This window comes from Xyrauchen texanus, chromosome 19 (genome assembly GCF_025860055.1).
Source record: "Xyrauchen texanus isolate HMW12.3.18 chromosome 19, RBS_HiC_50CHRs, whole genome shotgun sequence".
In the NCBI taxonomy this organism is placed as follows: Eukaryota; Metazoa; Chordata; class Actinopteri; order Cypriniformes; family Catostomidae; genus Xyrauchen; species Xyrauchen texanus.
In genome coordinates, this window is record NC_068294.1 from 40597430 (window position 1) to 40617527 (window position 20098).

Consider the following 20098-nt stretch of genomic DNA (forward strand, 5'->3'; position numbering starts at 1 on the left):
TTAAAATGTTTGGGTGAACTATCCCTTTAAGTGGGTTGTTGGCTTTTACAAACAAAAAGTACAATGGTAGTACTCTCTCTCTCTCTCTCTCTCTCTCGCTATATATATATATATATGGTAATGCTATGATGTTTTGGACATATAGGCTACCATGCAGATACCATGGTATATGAATATAGTACGGTAATATTTCAGTACCATGTTATTGCCATTGGATACTATCACTCTCTTATTACCTCCACAATTTGTTTTATATTAAGTGATAATATATATGTTCACTCTATCTGTATTCTACATGCTTCAGCTTGTTTGATGTTGAAATGACATGTGTTGTCTGATATATTACTGCATGTTTTGAAAGTTTTCATGATTGTGCATCTACAAACATGTTAAGACAGACTTTAAGCTTTGAGTCAGAGTATGTAATTGCAATACAGAGATCTGAATTTAATCTACACCATTAGGAAATCCACAGAAGTCACTGAAGGCTTGGAGAACACTGACAGCAGCTTTTCTTGTTGCATGACAGTTATACTGTTAATGGTAACATTGCTCCTCACCTTGGTATTTCCTGCTATTCTGGAATATGGGTTCGTAATTATGATCCATAAAACCACTGTGACCTGAAAAACAGAATTTAAAAGGAATGACTCACTACATTATATATGTAAGGAAGAGGAACAGACTGTTGCAAGCGGCATACTGTAGATCATCTGAAGGGTAACAACTAACAACGGTTGATTTTCATTATTATTTGTCTGATTATGTAGACCCAATGACATCATAAATTACATTTAGTAGCTAGTCCCTGTCTATTTGCTTTAAGGCTATCTTTGAAGCACCATGTTAATTCCATACATGAATACAGTAATACACGTGTACACCTTTATGATATAAAACAGCTTTATATAATATAGTCCTTTGCTCCTCTGAAACATGCAGATGTTTTATAGGGAGGATCATCTGTACCATAATAGCTGAATGCGAGGATATCTAGGCTGTGTGGCATTTTTTGGGCATCATAATCTTAAAACCTAAGCTAAACAGCATGTTTATGTATCGCAAGTCCCAAAACCTAGTAAGCAGTCAACTTAAACAAGATTTTGTGTGGGAAACTGATATATAGTTTACATATTTGAGCTTATATGTACATATTCATATTCTACTAGTATTTTTCAAAATATGTTACATACACGAAAACATCTTTTTTGTATTTTGAGATATAGGCTATGTTCCATATATCTATGCTAGTATACCTATGTGACTTTTACATCAAGTAAAAACCCATATATGAACATGTAGTTTGTATATTTAACATATGTTTCACATATATAGCCATTTCAGATTTCTGTTTTGATCACCATCGTCTCAAAACCTAGTGTGCTGCCTACATAGTCTGCATTTTTATGATTGTATTTTTAAATCATAAGCTTAAAACCGAATGCATCCTACTTTATAGACATCGTTTTGGGGCATCTTGTGTGTTGCCTGCAGCATTGTGGGACGTCACAGGCGCGGCTAAAATCTCAGAAATGCCGCGTGCCTGTGACGCGCCAAAAAATGTTGTCTAGGTAGGTAGCGCACTAGGTTTTAAGCCACAGCATTGATGTGGGAGTTCAGTGTGTGCGAGAGAGAGTGAAACGTCAGCAGGGCAACAAACACACGGACGGACACAGTAAGTTACTAAACTTATTAAACTATTTTAGCGCACTTTTTTGTTGTCTTATTAAAAGCACGTTGTATTATTAGTATTATTAGAACGAAAAATCGGTGCATTCGTTTATACATTATATTTGCATTGCCTTCTACATATAAATGTTACACTCAAGAGTGTGAAACTGACTGTTTTGAAGTTGAATATTAGGTACAAGGTACCTGTTTCATCATTTGCCCACACTGATTAACTTACATTTAGGCTAAATATTTTCAAAAGCGTATCCAGGCATGTACTGTAGTGTGAAATAATTATATTTGATTTCATGCTCAATATATTCATTATTTTTGTGCTAGCGATGGCTGGTGTTTAGCTGTAGACTTTAGTATGTGTGACTGTGTTTTTATAAATAAACAGATGTGATTTGATGAACGGAGAATGTAGATGACGTGTATGTTTCTCATTTAACACATTTCAAGTGAAAAATGTATGACACGCCCTTACCGATTGCTCGCGATAAAGTATCGGATCGCGATAAAGTATCGGATCGTGATAAACCTGAGGACTGTTGTGTGTTCTTTTTAGTATTTCATCTGTTTTATCCCACAATACAATTTAATTTACTTGTAGCCTGTTAGCCTGAGACAAATAGAGTGTGTGCAAATGTGTGTTTGTTTTGTAATTGCATACTTCTACAAGGAATGTAGTATGCAGTATACACAAACAGGTATCTGTAAAAACTGTATTGCACAATGGCGTGCATTTGACTCAACCTTCCTTGTGGATGGAAGGCCTAAACCAGCGATATCAACTTCAATCGTAATGCCATTTAGGCTTATCTAACACTTTTTAAAGGAGTAGTTCACGCACAAATGAAAATTCTTTCATTATTCACTTACCCTGATGCCATCCCAGATGTGTATGACTGTCTTTCTTCAGTAGAACACAAATTAAGAGTTTTAGAGGAAGACAGAGCTCTGTCAGGTCCATATATAATAGAAGTACACGGGTGCCAGCAATTTGACGGTCCAAAAGTCATATTTAGGCAGCATAAAAGTTATCCACACAACTTCTGTTGATCAATGAATGCCTTCTGAAGTGAATCGATAGGTTTATCTAAGAAACAAGTCGATAATTAAAAAGTAATTTGCTTTAAATTGGCACTTCCATCCAGGGCTCTGATGCCGTTTGAAATGGCCGAACTCTCGCTTGATGTTCATTCTTCTTTTGTAAATAATACTATATAATATATAATACTATAAAGCTGAATTCCAAATTCCAAAAATTAAAGAGTTTCCAAATTCTCACGTCAATTCGCTGACGCTTTTATGTCACACTTCGCGTCAGCTGTTGGCAGGAGGCGCTATTTAAAAGTTAATTAATTTGTGTTCTACTAAAGAACGGCAATTATACATACATATGGGTTGGCATCAGGGTAAGTGAATAATGAGAGAATTTTAATTATTGTGTGAACTATTCCTTTAATAGTGCTGTCGAAAAATAATCCAAATCTGATTAAATGTTGATAATCTGATGAAAATAAAGCATTAATATAATATTTATTTCGGAAGTAATAAATGGATGCCTTTTGCTGATGTAAACATGCAACATAGTGAGGTACATGTGGAAGTGTTTGCACATCTTTTCATGTACCAATTTTTTTTTAAATACTAATGTTTAGTATGCAGAAGTTAGTACAACAATTTTCCATTTTGAACAAAGTCTTAATCTATATTAAATTGAGTACTAGAAATGTAATAATGATGTACTGCTATTTGTATTTGGTGACATCATTTGGTAAAGACGCTGACTACCACCCCTGTAGTCGCGAGTTCGAATCCGGTACCTGCTGAGTGACTCCAGCCAGGTCTCCAAAGCAACCAAATTGGCCCGGTTGCTAACGAGGGTAGAGTCACATGGGGTAACATCCTCGTGGTCGCTATAATGTGGTTCGCTCTCACTGGGGTGCGTGGTGAGTTGTGCGTGGATGCCGTGTTGGATGGCGTGAAGCCTCCACACACACCATGTATCCACGGTAACATGCTCAACAAGCCGCATGTTAAGATGTGTGGTTTGACTGTCTCAGACATGGAGGCAACTGAGATTCGTCCTCTGCCACCCGGATTAAGGCGAGCCACTATGCCACCACGAGGAATTGGGCATTCCAAATTGGGAGAAAATAAATCAAAATACTATGCAAATCATTATGCAGTATGGTTTTTATTCACAGTTCAACATATGCTATGATGTTGACTCATGATATGAGTAATTGTTTTCACAAGAGGCTTCCAATTATCACCTCTAACAATAATACATCTTTTCCACCCTCTTTTAAAATATCAGTTGATAGGATTGTGGTTTGAAATGATTTCAGACATAGAACATCAAGTCTGACTCAATGCATTGTCGGATACCGTATTCCATGTATATTTCATGCAAATAAGCTGTAGGCTACACTGCATATTTTGGCAAATGTTGTTGGGCATCCAGGTATTCCTACACTGTGGAGTGGTGGTGGTAGTGGCGTAGTGGCTAAAGCACAGGGCTGTTAATCAGAAGGTCACAGGTTCAAACCCCACGGCCACCACCACTGTGTCCTTGAGCAAGGCACTTAACTCCAGGTTGCTCTGGGGGGATTGTCCCTGTAATAAGTGCACTGTAAGTCGCTTTGGATAAAAGCGTCTGCCAAATGCATAAATGTAAAATATATTCCATGCATACAGATTGTTTGCATTCTGTCCCGGTATGCATGGTGTATACTGAAGGCTTAATAGGAGTAGTATGCAACTCTGAACATCCCTTTTAGTACAAAATGAAATTGAAATTGCTCCTACTGGAAGTCAACTGTATTCTCACTCAGGAGTGTGAGTTTTATAGTAGTTGTGCAAAGACCTAGATGTGATTCCTGAAAGTATTCCCTGATTGCTGGTGTAGACCGGAATGTGTGGTTTTGGCAAATGTTAAATGTTGTCTGACTTTGGCATGAAATGTGTTGTATAAAAGACAATGTTGTCATTGCTCATGTTGTGGTTGTATCCTTCTCCCAGTTGCTGTCTCACATTCTTCAAACCCCTTCATTCTTTAGCCGTAAGTGTAACTGGCAGCCATGTCACAAGTGTATGTTATCGCTTATCACAGTTGTCGCCCTTTCATTGTGGAGAACTGTGTGGTTTGGATGCCATTGTCAAGGCCGAGGTTAAAGTGATGTCAAGCCAAAACACCTCGACAATGTTTGTAGGAGGATGTTTCTACTCCTATTCATGAGTACCGAGCATTACTTAATCAATCTCAATTAAATCTTTATTAAATTACTGTCTACATGATGATTCTGTGCCTCTCAAATTAGTTACAGGAAGTATTTAGTGAAGTTGACCTCACCACAGACATTGTATACAGTTTTTATTTGGGATCTGCATGCACCACAGATTGAATTGGCTCAAGATTACCTTATTTTGTGATTCCCAAACTAATATTCCACATGCCTGAAAAAAAAAAGTCTTGTGGTAAAATAATTAAGTAATGTTTTTCATGGTATTATTAAATTCATTTTGACTGTCATCGTCTATAGGGCTCTGTGTTTTGACTTTTTGCGAAGAACAGAAACTTCCACCCCAATTTTTTCTTCTAAAATCGAAATGATTTGAGGGTGTTTTGGTTTGGTGCGGTGTTGTTTCTTACTGGTCCAAGTCAATAGAATCCACCCCTATGTCTATGACCTCATTTACATGGACGCCAGAAAGCTGTTCATTGTGAGAAAGTGGCGTTCCCATTTATATACGTATATATATATATATATATATATATATATATATATGAAAAATATATATATATGAAAAAATATATATATATATATATTTCTATACCTCCTTATACTTGCATCTCGGTCAGTAAGCAGCTTTCTCTAAAGCAAACATTTCACGTTGCATAATGTGTTTCGAGGAAGACTTCGCTATTTTATTCTCTGTTGCTTCGCTTCGTTTCCAGAGATTCCAGAGTTGTTGCTGTGTATGCTTTTACTTTCCATCGCAACCTGCAGCTGAATTGCACTGTAATAGTGGGGTTTACCTCTCATGTCAAATTCCAGTGTACTTGAGCGTGCAAACGTGGATGTGAGGGCCAGTCGATAATAAAAATTTGTGTATATAAATGGGTATATTTTATAGTGAATGTACTTTCCCTTTTCCCTCTGTACTCACAGAAATGTTGAATTGTTTCCACTGTGTTGACTTGTTGATATGATGTGTATGGCTCCATCCTGTGATGTTAGTTATCCGGTCCATTCCACGCACATGCGCACTCTTCAAAAATCTGTGGGAACACCATTTATGCATTTACATGACCACGTAAGCCACGTTCTCAGGGAGAAACCTAGGTATGTTAAACCGCTTTCTCTTAATCCCTTAAAAGGCGTAAGGCAGATGCCCTTCAATGTAAGTCTTAAAGGGATAGTTCACCCAAAAATGAAAATTCTCTCATCATTATTCACTCTCATGTAATCCAAGATGTGTATGACTTTCTTTCTTCTGCTGAACACAAACAAAGGTCTTTGAAAGTATTTCTCAGCTCTGTTGGTCCATACAATGCAAGCGAATGGGTACCGACATTTTGAAGCTCCACAATGCACATAAAGGCAGCATAAAAGTAATCCGCATGACTCCAGTGGTTTAATCTATTTCTTTAGAAGCGATTATGATAGGTGTGGGTGAGAATAAATCAATATTCAAGTCCTTTTTTACTTACAATCTCCACTTTCACTCTCACATTCTTGTGTTTTTGGTGATTCGCGTTCTTTGTGCATATCACCACCTACTGGGAAGGGAGGAGAATTTAGTCATGTAACTATATGCAGGGCTTTTTTGTTGTGTTTATATTTCTGTTTCAATACCACAAAATTTAACATACGTTTGAAATCATATTTTAAAGCTGTATTGTATATCGCTTTCAATGTTAAATACCTTATCCTATCCTTGTTTAATATGTAGAGATGACTATCACAACCAGCCTGACACAGCAACACTGGCTCAACCAATGGCGTGAGTTTTGGATGGGGTCATCTGTTTACTCGACCAATGGCAGATGGAGGTCCATGTCATGATATTTGCAAATCCATTTGGTAATGCTAGTGGCACTAAAATGGCATACTTCACATTTCATCCCAGTAGTCTTTTTTTAAGTGGTTTTGTAGTGGTTTTATTTATGCTTTATGATCCATGTTAAACCAGTGCAGACTGTAGACTAAACATTCCTGTCCTGATTAAACAAATATAAATGCACCACTAACATTTCCAAGTATGCCTTTGTGAATCTGGGCGCTGTGAATACCGTTGCTCTTCTCTTGGCATAGAGTTCACATGCTTGTGCTTTCTTTACTGTTTAATGCGTTTCTCTATCGAATGCTGGTAAGAGGCCATATCACCAATCTACAGCTATTCCTTCCTCTAATTTAATTGCTCAACAAAAAAGCCCAAACCTATCAACACTCTTCTAGCTGTAAGTTGTTTTGATGCATACTAGATGCTTTTAAGTTCACTTTATTCACTCTATAACCTGATTCCATAACTTAAACTTTATGTATTTTTAAAGAAGTTATATAACTGAAGTGAGTCATTTCTGCACCACTAGCATCAACAAATGGAATTGCAAAAATAATTACTGATTTCAAACAGATTCCCGAACACTTCCTCAATCTGCCATTGGTCGCCTGAAATTCACTCCATTGGTTAAGTCTGTGTTGCTAAGATGGGGTGGTTGGGATGCTCAAACAAACAGAGCAATGTTTTGAACAAGTCACAGAGCCTTTTTTCGCTGCGATCAACCTTGTCTTGTCTACTTGTCTTGTATTTGTCTCTGCAATTCAAGCTGAGATAAGTAAAGGTGTTTTAACATCAAACGAATTAGACACTTCACCTTTAAGGCTGATCTTTTGAATGGATGAAAGATTGTTACATACTCTCCTATAGAGCTGTTTGGTGTCAATACATTTGCTTGAATTGTCATCACTACAGCATCAAATTGCTCCGCTTTCTCTGGAGTGATTTGAGTGAATTTTCCTATTTAACCCAGTATAATCCGCTTAAAATCTCCACCTTCACACTATATAAGAAAGGATATTTGGCTCAATCTCATAAAAACATTTCTGGGTCACACATATCACCTCAATATCAAAAGAAAAAAATTAAGATGCTGTGTGTTGCAGTATGACGTTATTTTTGTGACAATTAAACATACCTTTTTGTTTTTTTTTTGTGATTTTCATTATTGTAGTACAGTAACACTTTATAACAGTCTATTGCACAATATAGTTATTTTTACTGTAAATTAAAAACACTGTATTACCTAACCATAATAATGCCATGTATTTTCATTATCCAGTGAAATAAATATTTAACAAGATAATGCTACTTTAAAGTATTTAGTATTTAAAGTATTTTTGTATAAACCCTAAAGGTACATTTATATAAGGAATGCACTGATGTATCTGTGAACAATAATTATGGGATAATTATTAGACCAAAGGCATATCCACCATGTTGATACCCTGAAGCAAATCATGAATGCTGCTTCATAATTGCTGTAGCAAAGCGGATAGCCTCAGTCTGCCAGCAGATTAACATTGTAGAATTCAAGCGATTTAATGCCCATTGCAATGAAAATGCAACCTGCAGTAGTGGCCAAAAATATTGGCACCCATGGTAAATATGAGCAAAGAAAGCTGTCAAAAAAATAAATCTGCATTGTTTATCCTATTGAACTTACAAAAATCTAACATTTAATTGAAGTAACACAATTGAAACAGGGTAAATATCTAATTAATTGGCCATAATTATTGGCACACTTTTATTCAATACCTTTTGCAGCCTCCCTTTGCCAAGATAACAGTTCTGAGTCTTCTCTTATAATGCCTAATGAGGTTGGAGAACACATGGTAAGGGATCTGAGACCATTCCTCCATACAGAATCTCTACACATCCTTCCAATTCAAACTCCTCTTTAGTTCACCCCACAAATGTTCTATGGGCTTCAGGTCAGGGGACAAAGATGGCCATGGCAGAACCTTGATTAAACCACGTTTGTGTTGATTTTGATGATTGTTTTGGATCATGGAGATCCAATCAGCGTCCATTGTAAACTTTCTGTCAGAGGCAGCCAGGTTTAGATTTTTTTGTCTGTTAGTATTTGATAGAGTCCATGATGCCATGTATCTGAACTAGATGTCCAGGACCTCTGGCAGAAAAACAGCCCACAACATTAAAGATCCAGCACCACATATAAATGTGGGCATTGGGTACATTTTCCATCTCTGTGTGCGTCAAACCCATCTCTGGTGTTTGCTGCCAAAAAGCTGTTTTTTTGTTCCATAGAACCGGTCGCATTTGAAGTTCCAGTAGTGTCTGGCAAACTGAAGATGCTTGAGTTTGTTGTTGGATGAAAGCGAAGGCTTTTTTTTTTTCTTGAAACCCACCCCCAAACATTTTTTTTGGGGGGTTGTTTGTTTTTACTTTCTGACCCCAAGACCCAACTAATTTCTGCAAATCTCCAGCTGTGATCCTTGGATATTCTTTGGCCACTTGAACCATCCTCCTCACTGTGCATGGAGACAATATAGACACAATATAGATTCTTAAATCTCCAGTTGATTGGAACTTGTTAATTGTTGCGCTGATGGTGGAAATGGGTATTTTCAATGCTTGGGATATTTTCTAATAGCCACTTCCCATTTTGTGAAGCGCCACAGCCTTTTGCCACACATCAGAACATTATTCTTTAGTCTAGCCCTCTGTGATTGATCATTAAGTGAATTTGGCCGGTGTGTTACCTCATGTATACCCCTGTTAAACAGGAAGTCATTTCTGAACAATTTCATGTTCCTAGTTTCCCAGGTGCACTAAAAATGTAAAATATGAAGGGGAATGTACTTCAGATATATTTTACTCATAAGAATTTCTAGGGGGGCCAATAATTGTGACCAATGTGTTTTGGAGAAAGATATTTATTTCATAATGAGATATTCAATTAAAGGTTAGATTTTTGTGAAATGTTTTAATGAAAGTTCAAAAGGATAAACAGTGCAGATTTTTTTTCACAGCCTTCGTTGCTCATATTTACCAAGGGTGCCAATATTTTTGGCCACTACTGTATGTGGGGGATAGTTCCCAATTAGTCTGATTAATTATCAATTAATCTGAATTGAAAAACTACAAATCAATAAAATGATCACACTTTTATTAAAAGTAACAGCAAAATTGGACATAAAATATATTATAACAATATTAAATATTTTACATTTATGCATTTGGCAGACGCTTTTATCTAAAGCGACTTACAGTGCACTTATTACAGGGACAATCCCCCCGGAGCAACCTGGAGTTAAGTGCACTTACTTCTTTTAATGGGCAGAGGGGCTCTTTTCTGTTTATGAAAACGTATTTATACTTTAATATAAAATTATTGTGCTAAACAGCAGTAATAGAAATAAAAACCAAACTCAAACTGTAAACGACTGATGTAGCCTCAAGTGAAGAACAAAGTTTTGCAGGGCTAAACCTATTCTAATGTAATTGCTATACACACAGCAAATTGGACTGCTTTCTATTTCAGTAAAAGTGTCAGCTTTCTGGCAACTCAAGAACATGAGATGCTGCACTGAATAGTCTCTCTCTCTCTCTCTCTCTGTGTGTGCTGGTGCTTGTGCAGATAAATACCTGCGTGCAATCCGCGCAAGCAATGGAAAGCGATCTTTGTTCATGCGCCAGAAGTCAAGAGGATTGTCGTGTTCGCAATATGAGCATGAAGCGATCGTCTGTGTTTTGCAACTGCTTTCGGGTCCTCGAATAATGTATAACATGCGAGGAAGGGCACCCGGTGGACTTTCAGGTGCCTTCCTAGGGAGTTGGTGCCCTACGCAGACTGCGTAGTATGCGTATAGGTAGCGGCGGTGATTATGATTAGATCGATCGAGAGTGAAACCTGAGCACTGAGGGGCAGGGAGGCATATATATCGGGTCATATTTTTGCCCTGTTTTCTCATTCGGACAAAACATATTTTTTTTATTTTTGGCCGAAATTGTTCGGTGGCCGAAATTTCGGTGCATCCCTACATTTTAGAGTCAAATGTCTGCACTTTCAAAACTTGATTAATCATGATTAACTGCAAATAAATATGCAATTAATCACGATTAACTGCTAATAAATCACGCTTACGAGTGTAAATGGACAAAGCACTAGAAGTGAATTTTTTTTAAAGCATGATTCTGAAGTAAAACGGTGATAAGATGACAAAATAGGGTGAGTAAGTGACAAAATATAGGTAGAGGTAATGGCTTGTAGATATTTGTTAAAACTGGTGGCAAACATTTTCATAAAAGTGCATCCCTAATTTCTAAAAAGGTTCTTTAACAAATAATGCTATTATTACAATTTAAATGTTCTTTATGCATTACAGTAATGAGAATTGGGGTTGAAATGTAATGAATTGTCAAGAAAATGTCACAGTGCAAAAAACCTAATGGTCCCAAAAATGGGCTTAATTGTCTTTTTAAGCAAAAAATTATTTCTAATTTCTTTCTTTTGACTTTGAGATGAAATATGACCTGGTAAATCCTCTTGACATTGATTTTGTTCTTCCCTGGTTACAAGATGTAATTGGGTATCACTCTCACTCGCACTCTCACTCTCTCTTTCTATCTCACTAAACGTCCCATGCAGGTTGAGTTTGCAAAAAGATCTGTAAGTGCACACCTGTCTTCACTGTTTGTTCTGAAGTATGCTTTGTTCCACTCCTCCGCACATTATTCCTCAGGCACCAAATGCCAGCAAGTTCAGAACAACAGGGTTGAGACTAAAAAGAAGATCTGATTATAATTTTTCTGTGCTGGAATCACACTGTGGTATTTAGTCACTGAAGTTGTTCCGCTGCAGTTCTGCCTTTTTAAACCAAACAGTCCAGATCTTCAAGATACGACTTGTTCACAACAGGCGATCTGTTGTGTTGTAACCTGAGCTTAAAGAATTTCAAAATCTCATTGAATTCTTATCAGTGCTCTGGCAACATATTTAGACGTTTTCACAATGGGGGGAAAAGCTGTTTTTGCTACTGTACCTTTAAAACTTTTACATATAAATGAGCTTTGTTATGATTGGATAACCTCTTTGATTGCAAATGCTCTGTGCTTCACATTGTCATTTTTAGGGCAGGCGAAAGTGCTGAATACTCAGTAGTTATATGTAAATGTAGGTGGTCATATGTTAATGAGCTCATAGTTATGGCTTAATAACCATAACAATTGTTAAATAACCTGTTTTGCTGCTTACTCTTGGTAAATAGTCTGGGCGGATTGGCAAGAAAGTTTCGGGTTGGCAGTGTTAGAGTATGCTTATAGACAGAGCAAGAAAAATCCTTTGATTTTAAAACAACCTCAATGAGTTTCCACACTGTTTACAATCTATAAAAGTTCAGAACTATTGTTTGTGAATGCCGTCTGTGGCTTGTCGAGGAGATGTGTGCGATTACTTCAAGAAGTGTTCTGAATTTTTTTTTCCTGGTGGGACTATAAAACTTGTGAATAAATTGGAGGAACCCAATCCACATAAAAGAGACTTAGGAATGGGTTCCTTCAACTTGGGACAGTAAGGAACCACCCAGAACAATCTATAGCAACTGCTCAGAACATCTTAGCAGTGCCCTGGCAACCACTCACAACATTTTAGTATCGTTATGGTGTGTATTGCACAGGCAAACAACACTCACATTTTCTTAAGGACATGCAAAAATATAGCCTAGTTTTTGTTCCATGCTTTTAGTCGTTGCTGTTGGTGAGTTGAAATTAGATGTTTCTTTTTTAAGAAATAGGCCCTATGTTGCTTTGGTATTTCACTGCAATACTGCCATCGTATTCTGAAACATTTGTCTCTCCGCCCCTCTAAATTTGGGAATTTGTGGCATTGCTTTCAGCATACTGGTGATATTAAAAAAGCATGATAAGCTCTGGAGTTTTAGAGTTTGTATCTGCAGTTAGACAATGGCTTGTGCTTTAGTCTATGAGAAATAAGATTATGATGCCAGTGCCAAATTAGATTATTTGAATGCAGAATTGAAACTGTACTGTTTTCAGTTCGTGGTGCCCTCGTTTAAGGAAACGCTCTGTTATGCAGCCCGTTTCATTAGCAAACGAAAGAGTCTTTGTTAAATACCAGCTTATCCATCCTTGAAATTATTTTACCATTGATAGCTGGGAGTAGAGCACAAAACGTTTTATTTTCCAAGCAATGGCAGGAGGTTTTGTGTTGTCAAATGATTAAAAAAAATTGTTGACAAAGTACTTTTGTCCTGTGCTGTGACCTGCTAAACTCTATCTAAAATGATATCAAACATTATTATACCAAGTCATATTAATTCCGATCTCGATTCGATTCATATGGGTACAATTCTGTGACCATGTCCATTTTGTTTACATATAAAATAAATTCTCTCTCAGCTAATGCTCTTAATTATAAAGGAACCTAATAGGCAACCCTTCTAGGTACATTTTGAAAAAAATATTAATTTTACAAATAATATTTTACATTTACATTTATTATTTTGGCAGACGCTTTTATTCAAAGCGACTTACAAAAGAGGAAAACATAAGCAAATCATCTTAAGGAGACCGTGGTATGGAAAGTGCCATACTTAAAAAGTTTCACTAGCATCAGAATAGTATTCAAAACAGATTAAAGTGCAACAAGAATTTTTATCATTTTAGCTTTCAAAAACTAATGATCATTTTATCATTAGTTTTTCATTGAATTGGTCACATTTTAGCTTTTATGAAGATGTTAAAATTCAGTCTGTTCCATCAATGAATGTCTTGAAATTGCATATATTATGTTACATATATATATTTGTTACATTTTGTATTGTTTACATGCATAATTTGTTCTATTTTCAAGTATTTACGTTAATATGTAGAACATGTGCTTAATCAGTTACTGTCTCTTTAAGACTAGCAGCATAAGCCAGTGAGAGCATATAACAAGAGAAGACATGCATAATTTCTTGAGCCATAAATGTGTGATTAGAATTAAACGATTAAAATAATGTTATGAACAACTGACTGTAAAAACAGAAAGGGTATTAAGAGACATTATTCTGTGACATGGGTGCGTGGATCTCATCTTTGGACACAGAATGAGTTATTGAGAGAGATGGAACGTATGCACTTTTAAAAATGTCATTGTCACACAACAAGACACTTTAATATGAACTGTTAAAGGCAAAAATGTGTGAAAACACATTTAATATAATAATAATGCATTCATATAATTTCTAACCTAAAATCTTTATTTTGAGAAAAAAGGATTTTACAAAATGATGTATTTATTTTTGTAGCTTAACAGCTGCAGTTTCTATGCTGATCATCAACAGGCAAAGATATCACATGTCCAGCATGTGTTTCCAAGTGATTCAGCATATGTCTGTCCACAATGTTATTTTTCCCCCTCCAAGTTGTGACTTTTTAAAGCAACAGGACTTTGCGTCTGATTTAAAGGCATTATGAGTGTTAGTATACAGATTTGAGAGATGCATTTAACTTTTCCACACCCATTTATCTCTCTTGTGGCTTTATTGCGCTATTCGGGACATCTGGGACAGCAACGTTGGTAGTAAAGAAAAACAGTCATGCTTTCCCCTCCCCCTCTCTCTCTCTGTCTGCGCCTGCCTCTACCTCCTCCCTCCATCGGACATGCCGTCCGCTACTCCCATAGCTTGGGAGGAAGTGTTATGACTTGCAACCGTAGGTCTTTGTGAGGCAGACAGGAATGCTGGTGTTTCAGATTATCCTGGAAGGGTGTGGAGCGAGGACTGCCTCTTCTGTTGCGACTGCTACTGCATACAGCCACATTCTCAGCACAGGTTGGGTTCAATTATCTCTGTTTTTTTGTCTTCTGGTCTCTCTCTATGTCCCACACTGTCTCATTAATGTATTTCACTGGGGAAAATCCCTTTATCTGTCTCGTTCTCTTCTCTGTTGATCTGATAACTGCAGCAGCATCTGTACAATGCTCCATTGCATTTAGTCCACATTTGTTGCATTAGATTGCAACAAATCGTTTGGAGTGTAGGAACCCGTTTTGGAGGTAAAAGAAGGGTTATGTTTTTTGCATCTTTTCAGGCTAGTAAATCTGCTTTGTGTGAAGAAGCACATGGTCAGCCTTCGGTTTTAAAACTAAAACCCTAAGAACTGGAATTTTTGTGGCTTTTGTGACTTGCATTATGTTGGATAATGACTTTGAATGCGTAAAGTTAAATCACTTTACAATTTACAGTCTTCTGGAGACATTGAAAAACTCGTGACTAGACAAGGTTGCTTGGATTTGTGCATGAGCTCAGAACACTCTTCGGTCATTTGGGGAGTAAACAAACCATAGTCAAATTTGACTCTCTTTACGCATCTTTTGAAGCTTGAGTGCTTTGACAGGAGCATTCCTGGAACATAATCGGATGATTTGAATTGCGACGAAATGGGTGATTCATTGAAGGCATGTAGCGTGCTAAAACTTGTATTGATGGGGGTTCCGCAAGTGTAGGTATTAGGCCTTTTTGTTTTTTGTCTTTAACCTAAAATTTCCACTGCAGTTTCTGTGTTTGCCTTCTGAGATTACATAAAATGTGGACCTTGAAACAAAATTGGCCAGTAACGTTCATCTAGCTGGATCTTTAAGCCTTGTTATTTACATGCTAAACCTTTATATAACATTGGCAAGAGTTTCGGTTTAAAAACACTCGTGAAGTCTATTATTCCATCCTGTCCCATTGGGGTGTGGTAGGACGTCTGGCAACGCTGAATGACGTAATGAAGTGATGAAAAAAAACATAAAGCAGTGTGATGTCTTTGTGAATGGAGATGTCGACATGCACTGTGGGTGTGTTCTGAATCATCAAGGTTAATGAAGGGTAGTGGCTAGCAGGAAAACTAGTCTCGGTCAGCCTAGAGTGCTGCTGTGCTGTTCACTCACTTTTATGAGCGGAGTCTCTTCTCAAGTCATGTACAGTGGGGTATGATTAAGCATGACATGGCAAATCTGTTCTCTGTTTAGTTGTTATGAGTACAGCCACATTTCAATAGGTATGTCAGCAAAGTATGTTCATAACTCTTAGTAACACACAGACATATTGATGTGCCATAATACTGCAATTAGAAGTATATTGCGGAGTATATCAGCTGTTGCATAAGTGATGTCCTGGACAAATATTTGCCTTGTCTGTAAGGCATTTTATAGATATGCAGCATTTGGTGTATGTTTGTGTGGTGAGGTCTATGCAATTTCTTTTTTAAATAATTGTTTGGCCATCTTTTACGGGTAAACTAAAGCAGTCTGTTGGACAGTTCAGTGCAGGCTGCATCTGGTATTCAGACGTTTTCTTTTGCACACTATCGTAACTCGATAAATCAACATGCTGATTTTGGCTCTCTTGGATTTGGCTCTTCACTTAAGTTGATAAATAATCTTTTTTTTTTTTTTTTTTCGTCAGTTCAGCTAATGTTTTATTGTGTTTTTCTATTAGTCTGTTTTAGCTTCCTTTTTAATAACTACCATCTTTAACATGCTATAACTGCATTTGTGACTCTAGTGGCTTTTTTAATGTGCTTATTTCATTGTTTGGCTGAACTTTTGCCAAGCCTTTACCATTTTCTGGCATTAAAATGGATTCAGACAAAAGGCTTTGTCATTAGTCACGTCATTCGAGTTACTTTCATTATGGTGGCGTTGAATTCAAAGGGACTAGCTTGGACACGCCCCCTAAAACATAAGTTTTGCCCAAATATAGTTGACTCTGTTGCACTTGCATTATTGATAGACATTTGCATGTCATTTGCATACGTTATCATCTTACTGTACAATCCCATTGCCAGGTTTGTTTCTCAGAAGAGAGGCAACAGTGAGTGTTTACAAAAAGTTGGAAAATCACTTAATAATGTCATTATTCCAACCAGGATTATTGAAGTCACAATGGAATGCTGTTATTGATTGATACTTGACTTTCTCTCTGCAGAAGGAGAAATATCATTTGAGTGAGAGCGCGTCAGGTGGTTTTCAGAAAGATGGCAGGGAAGATATCAAAAGACGATCTGGAGGAATTGCGTGAGGCCTTCGAGAAAGTTGGTGAGTGTTCTTCCAGTCCAACCAGTTTGGGAGACTCCAATCACAACATGGAATGCTGCCTGTGAAGGTGTCCTTTTCACTGTAATTTACATATATAAGGATTTCTACAGATTTAGTTTTCCTTGCATCGGTGAAAACGCCTACTTTATTGTTTTCAGAGCTACTACTATGGTTTAGAAAACTGTCTTCACAAATGTCTCATTTAATTTCTGGTTTTAAATGAATGGATGCAACGGGAGACTCTAGAGCAGTGGTTCTCAATTGGTTTTGCTTCAAGACCTGAATTTTGCATTGGACGTCAAGTAGCGACCCAATACAATTGTTTGTATGTTACGTTTTAGTTTGGGTAATGGTTTTGGAGGATTAGGACATGTCCCGCAACCTGTCCATTTTGACATCTGCCTAATTTGGATAGCTTCTACCAAGTAACAAATTAAGTTGCGTCAGAATGCTGTAGTGTTTCACTGAATGCAAAGCATTAGACGTCAACTATAAAAGTTATGAGAAGCATTTTCTCCTTCCTTTTAAAAATGGATAGACCTATTTATCTTGCTATCCTAACTGGGCACATTTATATGATTAGTTGCATTTTATTATATGCATTTAGCATATTTTAGGTTGGCAACCTGATTAGAATAGACCTGCAAATCCATTTTTGGTTTGCATCACACCAGTTAAGAAACACTGCTTTAGACTGTTTGGTCATGCTCGAGAAATGTGATTTGTGATGTGATTGTGTAATGTTTTTATCTTTTGTAATGTTGTTGTCTCTCTTTCTACTTACTTGTGCGACTTGTTCCGTGACCATCTGCATTGTTATTGCTCAGAAAAACATCTGGATTTTTCAATCGCCCTCTTGAGGTTTTTGGCATCAGCTGTTTCCTGGCGCTCAGAACGTCCTCGTGGACTGCTATCTGCAAATCAGCGACAGCAATCTGTTGCTTTTTCAAAAATTCTTGATAAGGAAACATTCAGATTTTCTGCTCTTTTTCTCCACGGTTTTGAATTCAAGTCTCTTGTTCAGTTTGATTAAAGACTTTGATGATTAAGAGTAAATTTACTTTTGCAAAGATAAAATAAAATAAATCTGTGCTGAATAAATAGTGTTCACTAATGCAGTCTTGATCCATGGCTTGTGAATTTTTGCTTAAAAAAAAAAATAACTTGCCAAGTGTATTTTTTTTAAATTCAGTAACCTTGTCTACACTGAATAGTTGCCATGATTGTTGCATAACAAGTTACCTGCAAAAAAGTGGCCTCAAATGAAATAGGCTAAATATAAGCAACTATGACTAAGTTTATTCTCATGTCCTGTTTGGACACAATGATTTTATTTATTTATTTAAAGCGTTAATAAATTTAGTACATCAAGCACTCCCATGATGTAGTTATACTTAAAATGTTACTTTTAACCATTTTAACAAGTACTTTTACAATTACAGCTTTACTTTACACATGTATTTTACAATCAAAATTTTATATATATATATATATATATATATATATATATATATATTATACATTTCACATTACAGTAATGAAAATGAGATTTAATTGTACTTTAAACTTTTACTTTACAATATAAATAATATATACTTTTTTTTTCACATTACAGTAATGAAAATGAGATTTAATTGTACTTTAAACTTTTACTTTATAATCTAAATAATATATTACAGTAATGAAAATATATATATTTTTTAATTATACTGTAGAAAGATACTTTATACTAGTTTTCATTTTGATTACACAAAATATAATTTCTTTTTTTGGGTGAAATATGGCCTCTGCATGTTCTTGACCGTTTTTTGTTAGATTTGCCCTTTTTATAGCAGTCTAATGTTCAAAACAACCAATTAAACACTCGAGCTCTTGCTCTTTAATCAAGCATTTTTAATTGTCATTTATTCATCACAAAAAGAGTTTTTTATAGCAAGTATTGAAAAAATCATATGAGAAGTTTTTTTTGCCATCTGTGATCTTAGACCCCTTCTAAGACATTCCAGACCCCAGCGTTTTCGAGTTGTTGTTATAATAAGTTTGGATTTGAAATGTTTTGCATGGTTCTTGACAAGAATGAGCTTCAGTGTGTATTTTCCCCCATTTATCTGATTTCTCCAGCAATCTGGGCAGAACCTCTAAATGGTTGGTCATTTAATGGTGTTAAATTGAAACACTTGAGAAACTCCTTGGTTAGCTGTACTTGATGGTTATTTTAATGTTGCGTTATGTTTTAAAGACAGATGTTGTTGTTTGTTAAATGTTTAAAGCTTAGCAACTGCTGTTCATTTCATTAAATTATGCTTTATTCTTTAACCTGGTGAGCAGACAACATTTGAAGTTATAATAGGTACTCATGCGAATGCATTAACGGTAGGCAGCAAAATTGTGCATCATTACAAGATACCCTTTTTTTGGCCAACCACTAATATTTCCTTCAATGAGGCAATCCCAAAATGCATTTTGCGATAAATAACTACAAGTGTTTTCACGATGTTTTTGAAGCGTGATTTAAATGCTGGGATTACGTTATTTAAAAACCTAAACAAAACATTCCACGGACATCGCAGGTTGGTATGGATTTGTTTTCATGGAGGAATTGATGTTTTGAGGCTACTTCAAGAAAACCCAGCCATTAGGTGTTTTCAACATTTCTAAAACGTTTTATTTTGGTTGTATAAAATGAAGATGTATTTGTGATTCAAATGTAAATTTTTTGAAAGTTGCTGTTTGCTTTTGATCTTTTTGGTAAATGAAATTGAAAGTTGCACTGCAATGTAACCTTATTGTAACTATAATGCAACGTTGTGAAATGATGTACCATCATTTTGTACTTGCTAGATGACAGCAAGCTTGCAAGATATCGACACCAAAGCTCACCTTGAATTTGCTGTCTCACTGTAGATTTGAATGGCAATGGTTTCATCTCCGACTACGAGCTCCACGACCTGTTTAAAGAGGCCAATCTGCCGCTGCCGGGGTACAAAGTGCGAGAGATCATCCAGAAACTCATGGAAGACGGGGACAAGGACAAGGACAATAAGATCAGCTTTGATGAGTTTGTGTCTGTAAGTGTCTTCATTTTCATTTCATACACGATCTGTTCTGTGACACCAAATAATCCGAAACCGCATTGAAAAACCTAGGATTAAAAATCGAGGTTAGACCCGAAAACAAAGTTTAGGATTTTGAAGCATTCCAAAGAAAGAAATATGATGGCACAATAAATATTTATATATTTAATGCTTTAATGATCCAGTTGAACCAGTCTTGCCATTCTCTGTTGAGAGGTCAATGGAG

At 36.4% G+C, this 20098-nt stretch overlaps 1 protein-coding gene across 2 annotated transcripts in view; it reads left to right on the plus strand.

Moving 5' to 3' along the window:
• The first annotated feature begins 1535 nt into the window (after nt 1-1535).
• Nucleotides 1536-20098, plus strand: part of pls3 (plastin 3 (T isoform)) — a 40031-nt gene continuing 21468 nt past the window's right edge. The window contains exons 1-3 of one of the 2 annotated variants that reach the window (XM_052149847.1): nt 1536-1675; nt 16689-16798; nt 19703-19866. In XM_052149847.1, coding sequence (XP_052005807.1) covers nt 16738-16798; nt 19703-19866 — 225 coding nt within the window. In that variant the 5' untranslated portion in view covers nt 1536-1675; nt 16689-16737. Of the gene's footprint in view, nt 1676-14380; nt 14547-16688; nt 16799-19702; nt 19867-20098 lie in introns of those variants that run through there. The other variant, XM_052149846.1, reaches the window with a different exon arrangement.